The sequence below is a fragment of the Telmatherina bonti genome (genome assembly GCF_933228915.1).
Source record: "Telmatherina bonti genome assembly, chromosome: 13".
NCBI lineage: Eukaryota > Metazoa > Chordata > Actinopteri > Atheriniformes > Telmatherinidae > Telmatherina > Telmatherina bonti.
Window position 1 is genome coordinate 8229607 of NC_136611.1, and position 19244 is coordinate 8248850.

Genomic DNA, 19244 nt, shown 5'->3' on the forward strand with positions numbered 1-19244 from the left:
CAGATGATGATGAATCACAGCAGATGCTGGAAAAGAAAAACACAATAAAACACACAAATAAAAGAAAAATCAGTGAACATACAGAAACAACTAAGATATCCTGTTTAGTTTTAAATGCAGGGAGAGGTAACTGGTTTTCAGACTGGACTGATCCGGGGTGTGTGAGAGCCTAACAGAGAGAGGAAGGCTGTTCCACAGTCAAGGTGCTGCACTGAAAAGACTCCACCTCCTCTAGATCTGAGCCTGGTTTTAGACACTGTCAGCAGGATCTGATCTGCAGACCTTCAGCCTCTCCACGGAGCAAAGGGCTGCAGAAGCCCATTAAATCAGGCGGGGCGATGAAGTGCAAACAACAAAGACATAAAATCTTAAACTGGGCTCTAAAAGTAACTGGGAGCCAGTGAAGGCAGGCCAGTAATGAGCTGGCATGGCTTGGTTTTTGTCAGGAGGCAGGCTGCAGCTTTCTGCACATTCTGTAAATGCCTAAAAGAAAACACTGGTCCAACCTGATGTACAGTGAGTCACAATGAGAGGCTAAAACAGGCTGATCTATTTTCTGCTTCCTGTAACTGAAACAAGACAGAGCATGTTGTAGAAAGAGGATCATCACAGTGAAATATACCAGTTTCAGTTATTGTCACAACTAATTCAACATTTCTGCTGTTGCCTTTTAATTAAACAATCTGTACAATTTATTAGAAACAAGAAGTCATTCAAATAAAGACTTTAGTCCTTCAGTAACAAAAAGATTTCAACAGGTTATTATATATATATATATTCATATAAATTACACATCTCACACAAATACACCAAAATGTTCTTTTATTCAATGAATCAAAGCAATTAAATCATGAGTTCCTTTAAAAAGTGAAGTCACACAATCATTTACAAGTTAGAAAACATGGCATCAAAGCACATTATATAAAACAATAATAGAACAATCCAACACAGATCACAGTAAGTCTCCAGACCATGCAGGCCTGTATACACGCTGTTTACAGCACACACATCATAACAGGCCAAATCACTTTCATGTCAGACTGATTGCAAGTAACTGCTATTGGAAACATTCGTGTTAACTAAAATATTTTAGTACATATTGGTCTTTGATCGGTTGACCACTGTCCTCATCGGAAGATGGCAGTATTGTCCTAGCTGATCCTTAAGTGATCAAGACATTAAAAGTCATTTTTATTCATGTCTTCATCCTGGTATGGGTATTATAAGCCTGCTGTGTTTGCAAACGGTACCAGGAGAAAGTTCTGGTAAGCCTACCCTCTGTCCACCAGCAGTACACCACATAATTCACTGTGAAGATAAAATGGCATCATCAAAACCAGTTCATCTGGAGGAGAAGCGTTGCCATTCTGGCAGAGAAAGTAGTCCCTCCAGTGTATCCTGGACCTCCCAGTTGGACATGCTCAGAAAACCTCTCCAGGGAGACGTCCAGGAAGCATCCAAACCAGATGCGCTTCTCTCCCCAGAATAACTTACATTACACAGCTTTAACAACATATATCACCTAGAAGTAGTGTAGCTATTAGTTTGGTTTTATTATGCATTCGATTCATGAAACATGTTTATTTTCATAACCTATAACTCCATCTTAAGAGCTGCATGGCACTGCAATAGGGAGTTATAGTTCTTTTTGCATTAGATTTAGTGTTGTAAATATTGAAATAACAACATAATTAAAGAGACAGTGAGCATAACCGTAGATTCAGATCTTAAAAATGTAATTGTTAAATGGGTGTGAATAAATTTTTGTTCCAATATCTGACCAGGCTGAAGAAGTTTGTCTTTGCTGTACTGTTATTAGTCCTTTATTAGTCAAAGTTAATGATGTTACAACATTAAATCTTTAAATATAAGTTATAGGAACCTTTAAAATACTTTACCTGTTATTTTACATAAAATACATCAAATTCATGATGATTTACTTTTACAAATGTAAAGGTTGAACAGAACAACATAATGCAGTTTGATCATTTAAGTACTGATGGGATGTTTCTCGACATATTGGCACCAGGCAGCAACCAGGAAGCCAGTGTCAGCATATCGTCCAGGTCCTGGTGGGTATATAGGGAATGGATGGACAGATATTCACAAGTAAAATAGCTTGTTACTCCTAAACCTTGTAATTTCTTCTCATTTTTGTCTATTTCATCTCACAGCCAGTTATCAAGTATAGACTCATAATTGCATGAAAGCAAAACATCTTCATGATGAGGAGTAAAAACATGAACTTTTTAAAAGTGTGATTAAGGTCATTTTTCTGTAGAGGGCAGCATTTTGTTAATGTGAATGCTGTTGGAGCTGCTCTGTCATGTTCTGCTCATGTTTCATTCCACTTTATGTTCCGTCTGCAGGATTAACAAGTCCGTGGTTCCTCCAGATCACCACTTTATGATTGATGTTCACAGAATCCTGTTTCAGGTGACCCTTCAACCCAGAAGTTTCTTACAGTTTCAGGTTAACTAATGACGCTGGTCAGCACCGCTGTCTGAAGACACTGACTCACAACAAGCTGCATTGATCTGTCTCACCTACTGCAGCTCTCTGGACCACAGCATCACACTCACCCTCCACCAGGGGCGCCGTATGGGGGGTAAAAGTTAGAGAAGATTCCAAGGGCCCACGACTTGATAGGGGCCCAAGAAGAAGTGCAAACTCTATATGATTATTATTAACCCTTCATTAAAAATATATGTTTTTCTCAAAGACTATAAGAAAATATAGCAGTAAAATAAACAGATAAACATAAAGTTAGTAACACTGATGTTGTAGTATTCTGTGAGGAAGAGGAGAGATGTTGTGTTTACAGACACTTGCTTTCATGTTAACTGCTCCTATTTTGGGAGCTATGAAAGAATTACTATTCCTTACCACCAGGGGGCTCTGAGAGTAGAGGGAGTGAAGGAAGAGAATAAGAGTGAGTTGATGTACTGGTGGGAAACAAAAAGAGTCGGAGAATACAAGACTGTTAACCGTTCCACGTCTCCTGGTTTACTATTACGCACCAACATAACAGACATAACTACATTAAAGCACAACATGATTAGTAATAAAAACATGAACTGTTCTGCTCATCTTTCATTCCACTTTATGTTCCGTCTGCAGGATTAACAAGTCTGTGGTTCCTCCAGATCACAACTTGGAGTCTAAATCCTGAACCTTTATCAGTTCTGTCAACTGTTCATTGTTTTCTCTTCCCCTGAAGCAAAAAGCACAGAGGAAAGGAGGGTGTATAAGTGAGGATTATGACAGTGTTTGTCTTTCTTCTTCACACTCATTGCTTTAGTACTTTTAGTACTTTAAGTTTATGGTTGTTGTTCACAGAGTCCTGTTTCAGGTGCCCACGACTTGATAGGGGCCCAAGAAGATGCGCAAACTCTATAAGATTATTATTAACCCTTCATTAAAAATATATGTTTTTCTCAAAGACTATAAGAAAATATAGCAGTAAAATAAACAGATAAACATAAAAAATGAATATTGATGTTGACTAAACACCCCTGTGAAAGTGCATGAAATGGTTTGGTCCCGTCTGAGTTCCATCAGCAGCACTTTGCAAGAGCCATTTAGTTTGTGATCGGTTGAAATGAACCTGCAGCTCAGTGAAATAAGCTAGAAATCTACAGGCTGCAGCTAACTTCACTTTGCCGTCTTCAGTCTGATCTTGAAAACGTCACATCATTTATGTCAGCTGGTGGAGCAGGCCGACCCATGACACTTAATTCCCGCGTGTTTCCTGCAGGTTGCGTCGGGCTGGGTCAAGAAACGTTCACTGTAACTGTGGGTGGCTCATTAAACGTGCCGGTGCAGTGCGTGTAAACCTCTAATCATACATTATTTGTTGCCATATTCAGTCTTTTCTCAAGCACTGTCAGGCCAAATAAAATCAGCCTTCATGTGTATTTTCAGCATGTGCAGCGACGGGTTTGGACAGGAAAGATGGATTTATTAATGCGGGGCATGAAAACTTTACACGCCAGGTGTTTCTGAAACAGAAAATAAGTGTAACATTTTATGCTTATTATTTTTTTATTTAAAAACAACAAAATCTGGAGTTGCCAGATTCTGTAATGAGCCAGTCACGTGTCTGTTCCTAATTTATTGGCCGAGCTTCAGTCAGAAAGTTCACAGGTCTGAGACTTCAGAAACATTCAGACACAACCAGACCAGGCAAAAGGAAAATGCCACAAACCTCAGAGTTAACCGACATGTATTCAGTGCTAGTAAATATTTAGCAGCATATACTTATATTAATATCAACTAATTATTAATCAGTAGTGTCCCCTCCCTGTCCCAGTGTGTGTCCTCCCTACCCCAGTGTCCCCTCCAATCCCAGTAAAGGTGAGCATTGTGTTCAGGCGAGTTGCCATCATGACAGATTGTCTGAGAATTTGTTTTATCATTTAAAATCATATAAAATGAAACACTGAAAAAAAAAAAAAAAAAAAAGAAAAACATTATTTTATTACTTAATAATCCATATAAAATAAACAGGCTGTACTGGTTTTACTGGATGTAGGATAGTTGATTGGAAACACTGAGTACCCTACAGTCGCCTGTATTAAGGTGACCATCAATATTCAAATAGCCTAGTTAAACATGTACATTGTGATTTAATTACATCCATTAAATACAGTCACAGATCTTTATTATTCTCATGAAAAGGAATTATTTTTATCTGCTTGAAGCAGTTGCAGCAACAACAAAGTTAAAAAATTTGCAAACAAGTGGTGGGGTTTATGTCAGTCTTTCATAGGCCCCAAAACTCCTGGCAGCTCCCCTGCTCTCCTCTACATCTGAACAGAAACCACACATCTGCACAATGATGTTAGTTAGTTAAACCCAGCCAGAAGACTGAGGGACGAACTAACACAAGATTAAACACAATGGACCAGCAACAGAGAAAACAATGTGTATAAATACAGTGTATTTCTGCAGTATACTTGCATAAGACACAATAAAAACCCAAAACAGTGATAGTTTCCTGCCCTATGTTTAACTTGCAACCAATTTTTCTTCGCCCAGGTCTTGTCTTCTCTTTGCTAAATACTAGTGCAGCTCCACCTTTGGTTTGAACGGGGATATATTATTGTAAAGGTTTAGTGCGTTTGACCAAAGTGCAGTGTGTATGTAATCTCGGTCTGAATGGATACACCCCCCTACAACTGAGCCGAGTGTCACATGGTGGTGAAGGTGTGGACCCAAACACAGAGATGAGAAAAACGGGTTGCAGATTTAATAAGAACAGAAGCACACAGGGGACTAACACAATGATCCAGCAACTCAAGACAAAACCTGAAGGGTATAAATACACAGAACACAGCGAGACACAGGTGAAAGAAATTAACTGAATGAACCCAGGTGACCTACTGAACACAGACAAAGGCAAAACAGGAACAACCTACAAAATAAAACAGGAAACCAGGAACAAAGGACACAGAAAAACATAACCTCATGACACCGAGTCCAAAATTGATGATCCCAAAAATGATCACATGGATTTAGAGGAATATACATCATCTGTGGTTGGCTACATCAGTAAATGTGTGAAAGATGTTACTGCTTCAAAGACTATTTCTATCTTTGCCAATCATAAACCATGGTTGTATACAGAGGTGTGTTCTCTGGTGAAGGCTAGAGATTGTGCATTCCGGTCTGGGGATGAAATAGCACTCAGAGCTGCAAGGCGGGATCTAAATGTTGGCATAAAAAGGGCAAAAAAGAACTGTGCTCTGAAAATACGAGGTCATTTCTCCTCCAGTGACCCTCGTAGAATGTGGGCAGGCATCAGAGAAGTTACAGATTACAAGAAGAAGGATACAGAATGCCCTCTGGATCCCTCTTTACCTGATGCCCTGAACAGTTTTGACGCAAGGTTTGAAACCCTAAACACCTCGTCCCCTTCCAGGATCACCACCACATCCAGTGACTCCATTCTCAGTGTTACATCGATGGAGGCAAGGAGCGTCCTGCGAAGGGTGGACCCCCGGAAGGCTGCAGGCCCTGACAGGGTACCAGGGAGAGTCCTGAAAACCTGCGTCCACAAACTGTCTGAAGTGCTCACAGACATTTTTAATACATCTCTAAGTCAGCAGGTGGTGCCAACGTGCTTTAAGACTGCCACCATTATACCTGTCCCGAAGTGCTCCACAGTGACATGCCACAATGACTACTGCCCTGTGGCGCTAACTTCAACCATCATGAAGTGTTTCGAAAGACTGGTAATGACAGAGATAAAGAAGTCTATAGATGTTACTGTGGACATCCATCAGTAACTGCTCCACTGCTGATGCCATATCCACACTGGTTCATATGGCTCTCATCCATCTGGAGAAGAAAGACTCTTATGTTCGTCTCCTGTTCTTGGATTTCAGCTCCGCTTTTAATACAATAATTCCACAGACATTCATCAACAAACTCAGTTTTCTTGGATTGAACAGTTCCTTGTGCAACTGGATACTGAATTATCTTACCAACAGGCCACAGACTGTAAGAATCCACAAGATCACATCTTCCTCCATCTGCCTCAACACTGGATCACCCCAGGGTTGTGTGTTAAGCCCTCTTCTGTGCACCCTGCTTACATATGACTGTGTTGCTCACTATAAATCAAATCACATAGTCAAATTTGCTGACGACACTGCAGTGGTGGGCCTCATCACCAACAGCGATGAGTCCGCTTACAGAAGGGAGGTAAGCCAACTGGAGCTTTGGTGCATGCAGAAAAACTTGTGCATCAATGTGAAGAAAACAAAAGGGCACCTTCTCCTCTTTATATCAATGGAGGCCAAGTTGAAGTGGTGTTCTGCTTAAAATATCTGGGAGTACAAATATCGGGCAATCTCAGTTGGAAGAACAAAACAAGCAGCATCCTCAAAAAGACCTACCAGCGCCTGTTTTTCTGAGGCCCCTCAAAAAGGCAGGTCTGAGCTGTCCTGTCCTAACTGCCTTTTACAGAGGTGCGGTTCAGAGCATCCTGACGTCCAACATGACTGTGTGGTACAGCAGCTGTCCAGCGGCAGAAAGAAAAGCCCTGCAGAGGGTTGTGAGAGCAGCAGAGCGCGTCTGTGGCTGCGGCTTCCCCAGCATCCAAGACCTCTACATCAGCAGGTGCAGAGGCAGAGCCCATTGCATCATGGACAATCCCACCCACCCTGCACACGGATTCTTCACACCTCTTCCATCAGGCAGGAGATTACAGCACATCCAAGCCCGGACTACCAGACTCCGAAACAGCTTTTATCCAAAGGCCGTGAGACAGATAAATGCAGAAAAAGCAGGCTAATATTGACTTCCTCTTATTTGCATGTGCTAAATAATTTTATATACAATATTTATAAATTAAAAGGGGGGATTTATTGTGTATTTATTGTAGAATTTTACAAATTTTGCTGACATTTGGGACCTGAGGCAGTGTTTCGTTCTGTGTATTTATGTGCTGGAATGACAATAAACTTGAACTGAACTGAAGTCAGATAAGTTGGATACTCAGTCACATGTTCTCTGCTGCCTCTTCTCCTCACCTCCATGCTGCATCTTCTCTACACATTGTGTTCATTTCTGACAACCTGCACATGCGATGCTCCAAACAAACAGCAGACACACGAGGAAGCCGTTGTAAAAAGTACAAAGAAAAAGAAAATGTATTTTCACACTGAAGTTGCAAACAAAAATGTATTTGTTCAGTGTTTTGTGTCACAGATCAGCTGAGACTTCTTTCTATTTCAACTCTTTAAAATTCTTTAGATTTCCTGCATTTCAACACATTATTTTAAACAATGAATTAATTTCCATCTGAGAAACACAGTTTTCTATTAAAATGAAAGGTTTTTACTTATTCCTAATATGATCTTAAGTTCACATATTTCAAAAGAAAAAAAGTAAAAGAAAACCTGAAGTCCTGATTTAATCTCAGTATTTGATGATGTTCAGAGATTATAACACTGAACCTTATAAGAGATGAATTAAAAATGTAATGCAGACGCTGGAAAACAGAAGATTTAGAGACATAAATATTTACAGACCTACTTATGTTGATAAGGAAGGACAGTGTGTCAAAACAAGTGAATCTAGTTTTAGTTTCCTGCTCCAGAAAAAGGACGAAGCATCTGAGAGTAAACTGCTGAAAACCTCTGGGATTTATTATGAATGTGGGAAATAATGTTTAAGAGACAACAGTTCTGATATTAATCACTTGTCAACAAACTACATTCAAGTTTCAATATTTGTACCTTAAAATAGATGTTAAACTATTTGAATGTAACTTATGTGCGTCTAACTGAAGAGGGCACGGTGTTTCTGACCCAACAAGCCCTGAGTGAGTCCTGATCTGAGAGCCTTGCTGCTGGAGAAAAGGAGGGTTTTCCAGTCTGGTGACAGAAAGAACAGAGGAGGGTGCAGACAGATCTTAAATGGAAGATGAAAGAGTACACGGCCAGCTACAGGAGAAAAATGAAGGACCTGCAGCAGAACAATGTGAGGGAGGTCTGGAGAGGGCTCCAAGCTATCTGAGGAGGTCAAAACCAGAAGAGGAACCCTGAACCTGGAGACAGAGACTGGGCCAACTGGCTGAACCTGTTCAACAGTTATGTTGAAATCTTATATGTGAACTCTCAGAAGTTTACATATAACTTTGTTGTTTTTCTGGGATTAGATTATATTTTAAAAAAAAAGAAAAAAAAAGAAAAGAAAAACAATCATAAATTTCCATCACATTCAAGAAAACAGAAATATATTAAATCATGTTTAAAAAGTAATAATATCACAGCTAAATGAAGGATTTCTGATGAAGAACAAATCAGTAATAAAGCAGAAATGCTGCTAATCACTTTAAAAAAACATCACACCTGATTTTTACCTGATGCGTTACAGTTTTTGGATTTAGTAAACTCTTTGTTTCTTTGGATCTCTGCTGTTTTTACTTCTTGTAATCCAACAGAAACTAACAGTAGTTATGAGGTTGTTTCTGAAACAGTTCATTAAAATGACCAAAATAAAATCAGACTACGAATATGTATCAATGATTTACAAGGTTTGAAGTGTAAAAGTCTGAAAACTATTGATGAACAGTTTATGACGGTAAAAGTTTGAACAACTGAATCATTTTTCTGAATATTTCAGAGAAACAAGAGTTGGAAAGATTTTGATATCAGAGGTTTTTGCATCTCCAGCTGGACAAACACTAAAATACGGGAAGAGTTTCTCAGTGAAAGTGTCTCTGTGAGTGTAGATGTGAGTCATGTCTTCAGGGTTGTAGAAGGACACCTCCCCCTTGTCATAGTCCAGCTGGACTCTGATCCTCTGGAGACTCTTCTTCACTGAGACAGTCTTACCATCACCATTAGTGTATTTTCCATCACCGTGCAATAAACACCAGATTCCATATTCTGGTGAAGCATATAACTTTTCCTTCCTGTCAACAGACTCTTTAACCAAACCAACATACCAGCGAGGATGATCTCCCACCTCCACCTGCCAGCTGTGTTTCCCTGAGCTGAAGCCCTGAGAGCCAAAAACCATGGTGTAGTTTGTGTTTCTCTCTGGATTGTCAGGAAGCTGCTGCCATGTTTCTCCACATCTCACACTGGTCAGATCATCAGACAGATAGAGCCATGGGTTTGCAGTGTTTGGGTCCAGAATAACAGGACTGAAGTGGATCTTCTCCTTCAACTTCTCCCAGACTCTGAAGGACAGGTTGCCCAGGTGTTTGGCCACATCTATCAGCGCTCCTGAGAGCAGCTGTGGATCTGACAGTGAGCACTGGGTTCTGGTTCTGCTCTGAGTGTCTTTATAACTGCTGAGGAAGGACACCTTGTCTTTCTGCAGGTCTTCTTCAACAGCACAGATACTGTCTGACAGAGAGGAGATCTGATCCTGGATCTTCTTCATCTCTCTGCTGATAGTCTTCCCCTTCTGCTTCTCTTCCTCCCTCAGAGCTGCCAGTCTGGACTCCTCTTCCTCTTTCAGGAACTGGTGCAGCTTGTTGAACTCTGCTCTGATCTGCTTCTCTGTGGACAACAGCTGCTTCTTGCAGTGTTCGTTCATTTCATTGTATGTTTTCTCCACGTGTTTGTATGTGTTCATCTTGTCCTGCAGAGACTTTAAGTCAGACTTCAGCTGCTCCTTCAGCTCACTGACTGCTTGTTCTATAGGAACCACTTTGTGATGCTGGTGGAGAGAAAACTCACAGACAGGACACACAGCTCTCTGCTCGTCCTCACAGAACCAATAAGGAACTTCTGGATGTTCATCACACACCACCTCCTTCTTCTTCTCCACCTTTTCTATCTCAGCTGAAGTGTTATTCTTCCTTTTAGCAAACGAATCTGCTAGTTGTTTCAGAGAGGAATTAATGGATGGTTCATCTGTTGATGATTCCCTTTTACAAATGGGACAGTTCTTGTTTCCAGCTTGTTCCCAGAATTTCTGCAGGCAGCTTGAACAGAAGTTGTGGTTGCAGCTCAGAGACACAGGATCTCTGAACGTCTCTGAACACACATGGCAGCTCAGGAAGTTTTCAAGAAGTCTCTCAGCCATTTCTGAAAGAATGTTTCAGGACTCACCAACTTATAGTTTCTTCACCTTTAAATAGAAATTCCTCCAGTTATGTTTAATGTTCCGTAGAGATCTCACACCCTGTAATGGCGTCTCAGCTTTCTTCAGCTTACTTTCATTTTCTTTTATTTCAGTCACGTCACGTCAGAAAAGCTGCAATAAATGTTTGTCTCCAGCAGATGGAGGCGTCAGAGCGTCTTTCAGAGCTACATGTTGCTTCATTTAGTTTAATAAATTAAAGTTCCAACATCTTTTCACATTTCACCAAAACAAACTGGTTGTCATAGAAACTATAAAGAAGTTTGAGTTTCAACCCCTTAATGAACATTTCCACAGATTGTCTCATCTCAGACTACACAGGCAGAAAAACAAATAAAGAAACTTAGATGAAAAAGTATTTCATTAGTGTTTGAGGAAAAAATATATATATATTTTTTTAAATTATCTTAAAAAGCATGTGACTTGAATTGTTAGATTTTATTCAATCATTCTAACATATCAGAAAACATTTATTTGTATGTTAAAGTCTTCAAAATTAATAAAAACTTGAGATCTACATCAAGAATTCCTGTTAAATAATACTATCATTGTAGTTTTCATATGTTTTTTTTTAAATTATCATTTAGTTTAACACTTTTTCTTTTATTTTTTTTCCACAAAAAAAGTGCTTTAATATCACCAATATAAACATAAAGCAGCTCAGTCAGTCTTCTCCTCTGGTTTTAAATAGCTGAGAATCTTTAGTTTAAATCCCTTTTATTTTGTTGTTATTAGTCCATAAATAAAAGTTTGTTTCATGAATGATTACAGACACAGAAGCAGTATAATCTGCGCATGTCAGGCCATTCTTCACCATTTTCCTGCTTTCCAGTTAATCAGTTTATTTCCTCCTGTTGAGGGTGGAGCTGATGGTCATAAAACAAGCAGTTACCATAGTTACCACTAGATGGAGCTGTTTCTGCATTAATTGTGACAGACGATTTATAATAAAATTTCTCGGAGCAAAAATCTTTTTATAAAGAAGTAATTTTCTTCTGCAGCCTAATCTATTTTCCTTTCTAAAAAAAAAAAAATAGATACATGAATAAAACTTTGTGTATGGTTGTCTGAGTATTTGACAAGAATTATTCAGTGAAGATTGACCTCAGGTTGCCTCTCAGAGAAAACAGTTTCTTATTTTTGAGCTCATTTTAAAGCAGGAGTTGAGTGATAATAAAATATTTCAACTTTATTTATAAAATCTTTTTATTCTGTTTCATGCATAAAGTGTTTTTGCACATTTTAACATTTTTCTTGGATGTTTAGGATTTAGATTTTAGGGGATTTAAAAGTTGTCTTTTCCTTTAATCCAAATGCTTCATGTATCTGAAACCAGCCAAACTTCACATGAATAATTCTGCAGCAGTCGTCTGTTATAATTCTGCATTCATTTAAATTATTATCTTCCTCTGTTTCCTTCTATGTTCAAGGTTTTGTTTATATTATTTCTTTTTGTGCACATTTCAGCTTTACTCAAGATTTCTGTTTCCTGAGTCCAGTTTTTAATATCAGACAAAAATCCACATCTGTGGACAAAAGTCCACATCTGGCTCCATGACAGCAGCTGGTGTATCTTCTAGCTCAGGTCCTCCACCAGCAGCCTGAGACTGAAGGCTCTGCTCAGTATCTTATCTGCTGCTGGGTCATCACACTTCTGGATGGGGATGTTTTATTGTCTTACTGGGATCTGCTGGAGACACTCCACCAGTTTGGAGCCCCGGCTGCTGTGATGACCACTGTGACCTTCATGCATCTTTTCAACTTTGTCCTTCAGCCTTTATTATTTTTCCAGCTTCTTATGGTCCTTCTTCGTGATGTTGGTGTCCTTTGGGATCTCTACATCTGTAACTGCTGCCTTTGACTGTAGTTTGATGACCACCACAATGTCCAGGTGCTTGGCCATCACCAGTTTCCTGGTCTAGATCTGAAAGTCCATTAGTTTGGGATGATTAAATTTACATGAAAACACTTGTATCCTTTCTGCAACATGAGCTTTTAGAACCAAGATGAAAGACAAAAAGAAGTTGTCACCAGGGTGCACAGCACAGGAGGTCACTAGTCTCCTTTCTGTGATGTGGGCCAGCTCCTGACTGAAGCAGATGTTGGTCAGCTTGCTGCAGCAGAAGGTGAAGCAAGGCAGCAGGTTGTAGACGAGGTCCTGGAGGTCCAGTTTCTGCTGTTTGTAGCTGGAACATGTGAGTGTAATGTCTGGATAAAAGCACATCCTAAAGACATTTTCTGTCCAGTGGAAGACAGCGGACATGAAAGTTACCATCTAATCATCTTTATTGTTCAGCAGAGACCGAGCTGCACTGACAACACTGAGCTGCTTTCTTTTCACAGGACATCTTTCTCTCTTTTTCTTCCTCCCTCTATTTACAACCTTCTTCATTCGTTCCTCTGCAGTCTTTCTAGTTTGTCTCTTTTTGTCAGTTTGGGTTTCGTTCTGTATAATAATATTAATCCTCTATTTCTCTGATTCTTCAGATTATTGCTCTGTTCTCTTACAAGCTGCACGTGTTTCTCCAACTTCAACAATAATCTGTTCAGGTGTTATCAATCAAACGACACTTTAAATAGAACATTTTTATATCTGTTTTTTTTCCCGCACATCAGCTTCAGGATTTATTATTAAGTCAAAATATTAGTAAAAAAAATCTAATCCCAGAAATCCACTGGAAAACCATGTTTAAGAAGCAGAAACTGGAGCTGTGCAGTCAGTAAAACAGAAATCCACATTTCAGACATTAAACTGACAAGAGAGTGAAAAGAGATCAATTCACTTTAAAACAATTTGTACATCAAAAACTCCAACTTTCTTGCTGGGAAATAATCATTTACTGACCTTCCAGGTTTTATTACTTTGCTGAACAGTTCTTCATTCACCTTTATTCATTTCAACAATATTCTCAGTCGCAATAGCTGCTTAAAGACAAACAATCTGGTCATTTTAAAACAGAATAACATCTTTTTCACAACAGGATGGAAGTTAAAATAAGAAACCGCGTTCTGCAAGAGTTACACAGCTTGTCAACATTGTCGTCACTGTAGGGAAGAACTCGCCAAAATCTAAACGTTACAGATTTATAAAAGAACTTTTGGCATTCGCAGTGTCTCCAAAGTAGAAATATGGAAAAAGTTTCTCAGTGAAAGTGTCTTTATGACTGCAGATGAGAGTCGTGTCTTTACAGTCATAGAAGGACACTTCCCCCTTGCTGTAGTCCAGCTGGACTCTGATCTTCCACAGATTCTTCCTCACTGTGACAGCTCTCCCACTAATATCGGTATATCTTCCACCTTGATGTGCTAAACACCAGACTCCATATTCTGGTAACGCTGGAAACTTTTCCTTCCTGTCAACAGACGCTTTCACCAAACCAACATACCAGCGAGGATGATCTCCCACCTCCACCTGCCAGCTGTGTTTCCCTGATCTGAAGCCCTGAGAGCCAAAAACCGTGGCGTAGTTTGTGTTTCTCTCTGGATTGTCAGGAAGCTGCTGCCATGTCTCTCCACGTCTCACACTGGTCAGATCATCAGACAGATAGAGCCATCGGTTTGCTGTGTTTGGGTCCAGAATAACAGGACTGAAGTGGATCTTCTCCTTCAACTTCTCCCAGACTCTGAAGGACAGGTTGCCCAGGTGTTTGGCCACATCTATCAGCGCTCCTGAGAGCAGCTGTGGATCTGACAGTGAGCACTGGGTTCTGCTTCTGCTCTGAGTGTCTTTATAACTGCTGAGGAAGGACACCTTGTCTTTCTGCAGGTCTTCTTCAACAGCACAGATACTGTCTGACAGAGAGGAGATCTGATCCTGGATCTTCTTCATCTCTCTGCTGATAGTCTTCCCCTTCTGCTTCTCTTCCTCCCTCAGAGCTGCCAGTCTGGACTCCTCTTCCTCTTTCAGGAACTGGTGCAGCTTGTTGAACTCTGCTCTGATCTGCTTCTCTGTGGACAACAGCTGCTTCTTGCAGTGTTCGTTCATTTCATTGTATGTTTTCTCCACGTGTTTGTATGTGTTCATCTTGTCCTGCAGAGACTTTAAGTCAGACTTCAGCTGCTCCTTCAGCTCACTGACTGCTTGTTCTATAGGAACCACTTTGTGATGCTGGTGGAGAGAAAACTCACAGACAGGACACACAGCTCTCTGCTCGTCCTCACAGAACCAATAAGGAACTTCTGGATGTTCATCACACACCACCTCCTTCTTCTTCTCCACCTTTTCTATCTCAGCTGAAGTGTTATTCTTCCTTTTAGCAAACGAATCTGCTAGTTGTTTCAGAGAGGAATTAATGGATGGTTCATCTGTTGATGATTCCCTTTTACAAATGGGACAGTTCTTGTTTCCAGCTTTTTCCCAGAATTTCTGCAGGCAGCTTGAACAGAAGTTGTGGTTGCAGCTCAGAGACACAGGATCTCTGAACGTCTCTGAACACACATGGCAGCTCAGGTAACTTTCTAAAAATTCAATGTTTTCAGCCATTTTTCAAATCCAGCAAATGTCCAGTCGTCTTTTTAAAAATGTCAAAACACAAAAATGTCCTTGTTTCGATTTCCAGTTCACTTCTTGCGTGTTCCTTTAAAAAGTTACTATTTTCTGAATGTAACGTTTCCACCTGGTTGGCAACAGAGTCAATCTGTCAGTTAGTCATTCGCGGATTGATACTGAACTTTCGATACATCCGGTAGCAGTACTTTTATTTTATAAAATCGATTTTCATGCGACATTATTTATATTTTAATGTCTCTGGTAAATATGTAGTTTATCATGAACTGGAATACAGTGGAAAGTAACTATAAAACCAAGATCTTGTTAGGGACTACTTTTCCTTCCGCCTGTCTCAGTCATGTGAAATAGGCTACTCGGACCGTAGCACTGCCAACAACACTGAATGATGTGTGTCAAGATGAGTTTTATCGTAGCAAAACAATAAACCTCCTTAAAACTTGACAGGAAATCACAATAAATAATGAAAGTATGACAAGAAAAAGGGACAGGTACTGTAAAAGTTCGGGGACAGGAGGAAATTTGGAGCTGTCTAGCACTGATGCAGAACTGTGCTGTGTTAAGGCTTTTGTGTTGATATTAAAACAGGAGTCACTCTCCTTCTTAAAGACTAAGAATTCCTATTTTATAATGAACAGTACTATAAACGGTTATGAAATAAAGAAGTGCTACGAAAAACAGCTGTATAAGTTCAGCTTGGAGTGATATGTGTACCCAAGATCACCTCATAACAATTAAACTGACGTTTATTCAGACAGGTAAAACAGCCATTGTGTGGTTTTTTAAAACATACATCAGTAATAATACAAAGATAACATTAACTGAATATTTTAGCAAACAAATATAACTTACATGCAATTATTGTGGCATTTATATATTTATTCATGAATTTCACTGTTAATTTCATTTTGAGATGCAAAGTATTCTATAAAAATCAAAGGTAACTATTCCTTTTCCCTAAGTGTTCCCTGCTTTCAATGTGATATTTCAAGCACATAAAGCTTTTGTACTATCTGATCGATATCGCCAATACTGGGTTGAATTTTGCTTGGTACAAGTAAAAAAAATCTGTTGTCGATGAAGGGTAAGAGACTTTAAAGTTTTAAAGGATTAAAGGATTTTGTTGAGCAACTCTTACTGTTGCTCCTCTTGTAGATGTTTCCAGCTTCTGGTGTTCCTTCTTCTTGCTGACCATCACAATGTGGGTAATGCTCACTATTTTATCTGTGTGCATCTTCAGTTCCCAAAGGATTTTAAATATTTTTAATCAGACCACAACATACTTGGTAAAGTAAGTATTTTTTTGCACAAGTCAGAAATATTGCAAAATAATTAGAAACACCAAGAGTTTTATCACTTATTTTTAAACATAAATGAACATAAAATATTCAATCAGCATTTTATACAAAATGTGAAAACAAAATATGATGAAAAACAGATCTTAACATTAATAACTATGAATGTAAAAAGATGATAAGGTCACTGAAGACTTCCTTAGTGTCCGTCATGCCAGTTTAACCAGTCTCTCGCTGGCCTCCCACAGCTTTTTTGCCACACCAGCATCTCTTGCAAAAAGACGCAGAGTGGCGGGCCGGCAGTCGACAAAGTAACCACCGCTGTGCTTGGCAGCTTCGTCTGATACAGCGCAGTAGATGACAGTCTGAGCTCCAATCTCACATGGCACAAAAAACATCCACATGATGACCTGCATCAGCATCCGGAACAGGAATGAGTAGTGGTATGTCCAACAACTCTGCACATAACCTGGAGGAAAGACAGATCAATTTTAGTTAGCAGAGTTAAAATTAACCTTTCAAAAAATATAAACACTGTAAGTTGGAGACAATTCAAGTACAACCCCCGATTCCAAAAACAATGGGATGCTGTGCAGGATGTAAGTAAAAACATAATTATGTGATTTGCAAATCTCATACAGCCTTTAAATTCGCGATGAAATGCAAAATCTTTTTTTTTTTTTTACCAGGGTGCACAGCATAGGATGTCACTCCTTTTCCCTCTGTGATGCGGGCCAGCTCCTGGCTGAAGTAGATATTGGCCAGCTTGCTGCGGCAGTAGGTGAAAAAGGGCAACAGGTTGTAGTTAAGGTCTTGGAAGTCCAGTTTCTGGTATTTGTAGCTGGAGCATGTGAGTGTTATGACTCTGCTGGGGGCACATTCCTTCAGTCGAGGCAGGAGCACATTTGTCAGAAGGAAGTGGCCTAGGTGGTTGACACCAAAACACATGCTGAAGCCGTCGTCTGTCCAGTCAAGGATACTGGGCATGCCTGAGGAGTTATAACAAGAGGGAAAAATTATGTAAAATATTCTATTCACTTCACAGGACCATGCACTGACACTGGAAATAACTGTAATATCACAATATTTATGATTAGATCGTGAGCGCTGGCATTATATTTATGTTAGGGATGGGAAAATCCAATCGAAAAATTGAAAATCTGGATTTTTTTTTTTTTTTGCTTTATAATCAATTTTTTTTTTGTCAAAAGAATCGAAGTTTTTCTTCAAATGAATAAAAATAATCCATTATAAAATTTTTGTCATTTTTATTGATCTTTTAACTTGTCTTCTTGGGCGTGATAGCAGCAAAATGATGATCTGGCTACTGGGTTGTTTTTCCCTCATTGAAATCAAGGAAAATGATGAGCAAAAAGAAAGTTTTATTGATTTATTTTGTTTTTAATCTACAAAAATCAGCAATATCAAAGAATTGTGAGAATCGCAATTTAAATCGAATTGGCACCCAAAAAATCGGAATCCAATTGGGACAAAAGCATATCGTCACAGCCCTAATGTATATATTACCATATTGGAGTACTTACTATCTATAAGTGTTCATCACTCAGTGCTAAGTGGGTGTCTACATATTAAAAACACTTATAATACATGCTGTCACCAAACATCTGTGCTATCAATAAGATAAATTATATTTCAAGGTATAAACGGTGATCAAATAGATCTCAAACAATGGCTAACACCTCACCTGCATTGTTGATGAGGATATCAAGTCTCTTTTCGCTCTGAAGGAAATTCTTGCAAAATTCTCTTACAGAGCGCAGGTTGGCCAAATCCAGCTCCATGTGACCAACATTAAGACTATGACTCTTGAACTTGATCTCTCTCACAGCCTTCTCACCCTTGTCCTTGTCTCTGCAAGCAATGATGACACGGGCCCCTCTCATTGCCATGGCAACAGCAGTCTCCTTGCCAATACCAGCATTTCCACCTAGAACAACAAAAGTAATGTTATCTTTAAATCATGTTTTGCATCAGTTTAGTTTGCAGTAATTTAGAAGCATTGTCAGTGCTGTTTGAGAGGGTAAATTCTCAATTAAAATCAGGAAAACAATCCCATCTGCACTGATGTGAAGGGCACATAAAGTATACATGAGCTGTATCTATTAACTTTATTTACCTGTAATAAGAACCGTTTTACCATCAAGTCGTTTTAGGTCCGTGAAATATCGCCTCTTCTTCATCCATTTCAATATGAAAAACACAACCAAGGACGCAATAATTGTGTACAGTAAATACATTTCTAAACACAACACTGATATTAGCAGCTGATGCTGGAAATGCTAGTTGGTTAGCTTCCTAGTTGGATATGAGTAAAGATACATTTTCCCTCTTCTTATAATATTATGGTTCTAGTGTCCGTAAACACCGCTAATCGGAGATTATCCACGATGTATTTAACAGAACAAATTACAATAATTCATTTAAATATCTGGATTAAAAAAATCCCTTATGATTCATTTTCAGGCATTCTGCAGGGAGACGCGTAGTGCGCATGCGTAAACTATATAACTCTCGCGAGAACAACAAATTAGTTGAATTAAAGCGGTCGCCCCGTTAAAGTTAGATTTTATGTCATTTTATTAAAAACACGGCAGATAAATATATATATTGCAAGAAACATTAAGATTTTTTTTAAATTGTTGGCACCCTAAAGGAGAAAAAAATACACCCATGTTACGCAACATTTACGTTTCTTCGTTCATAATTAGTAACTTATAACCTGAGCTCGCGATTAAGTTTGTTTGCTACCCTGAATGACCTTTACTTCACTTTAACACTCTGACAAAGTCTCAGTCAAGGATGGTTTCACATTG

At 39.2% G+C, this 19244-nt stretch overlaps 3 protein-coding genes across 3 annotated transcripts; all 3 read right to left on the reverse strand.

Moving 5' to 3' along the window:
• Positions 1 to 9114: 9114 nt before the first annotated feature.
• LOC306764174 (nuclear factor 7, ovary-like) lies at positions 9115 to 10551 on the reverse strand (the record flags this gene model as incomplete). The annotated part of the gene is made up of 1 exon (XM_079251214.1): positions 9115 to 10551. The coding sequence occupies one exon, from the start codon at positions 10549 to 10551 to the stop codon at positions 9115 to 9117; it is 1437 nt and encodes a 478-aa protein (XP_079107340.1).
• A 3133-nt stretch (positions 10552 to 13684) lies between these two features.
• LOC306764176 (nuclear factor 7, ovary-like) lies at positions 13685 to 15091 on the reverse strand (the record flags this gene model as incomplete). The annotated part of the gene is made up of 1 exon (XM_079251216.1): positions 13685 to 15091. One exon carries the CDS (start codon positions 15089 to 15091, stop codon positions 13685 to 13687), a length of 1407 nt encoding a protein of 468 aa, XP_079107342.1.
• Positions 15092 to 16619: 1528 nt separating this feature from the next.
• On the reverse strand, positions 16620 to 18751 carry LOC306763891 (retinol dehydrogenase 14; the record flags this gene model as incomplete). Its single annotated transcript, XM_079250846.1, has 4 exons — positions 18548 to 18751; positions 18116 to 18358; positions 17097 to 17399; positions 16620 to 16879 (listed from the first exon to the last, which is right to left on the reverse strand). The coding sequence occupies exons 1-4, from the start codon at positions 18666 to 18668 to the stop codon at positions 16620 to 16622; spliced, it is 927 nt and encodes a 308-aa protein (XP_079106972.1). The 5' UTR covers positions 18669 to 18751.
• Positions 18752 to 19244: the final 493 nt, after the last annotated feature.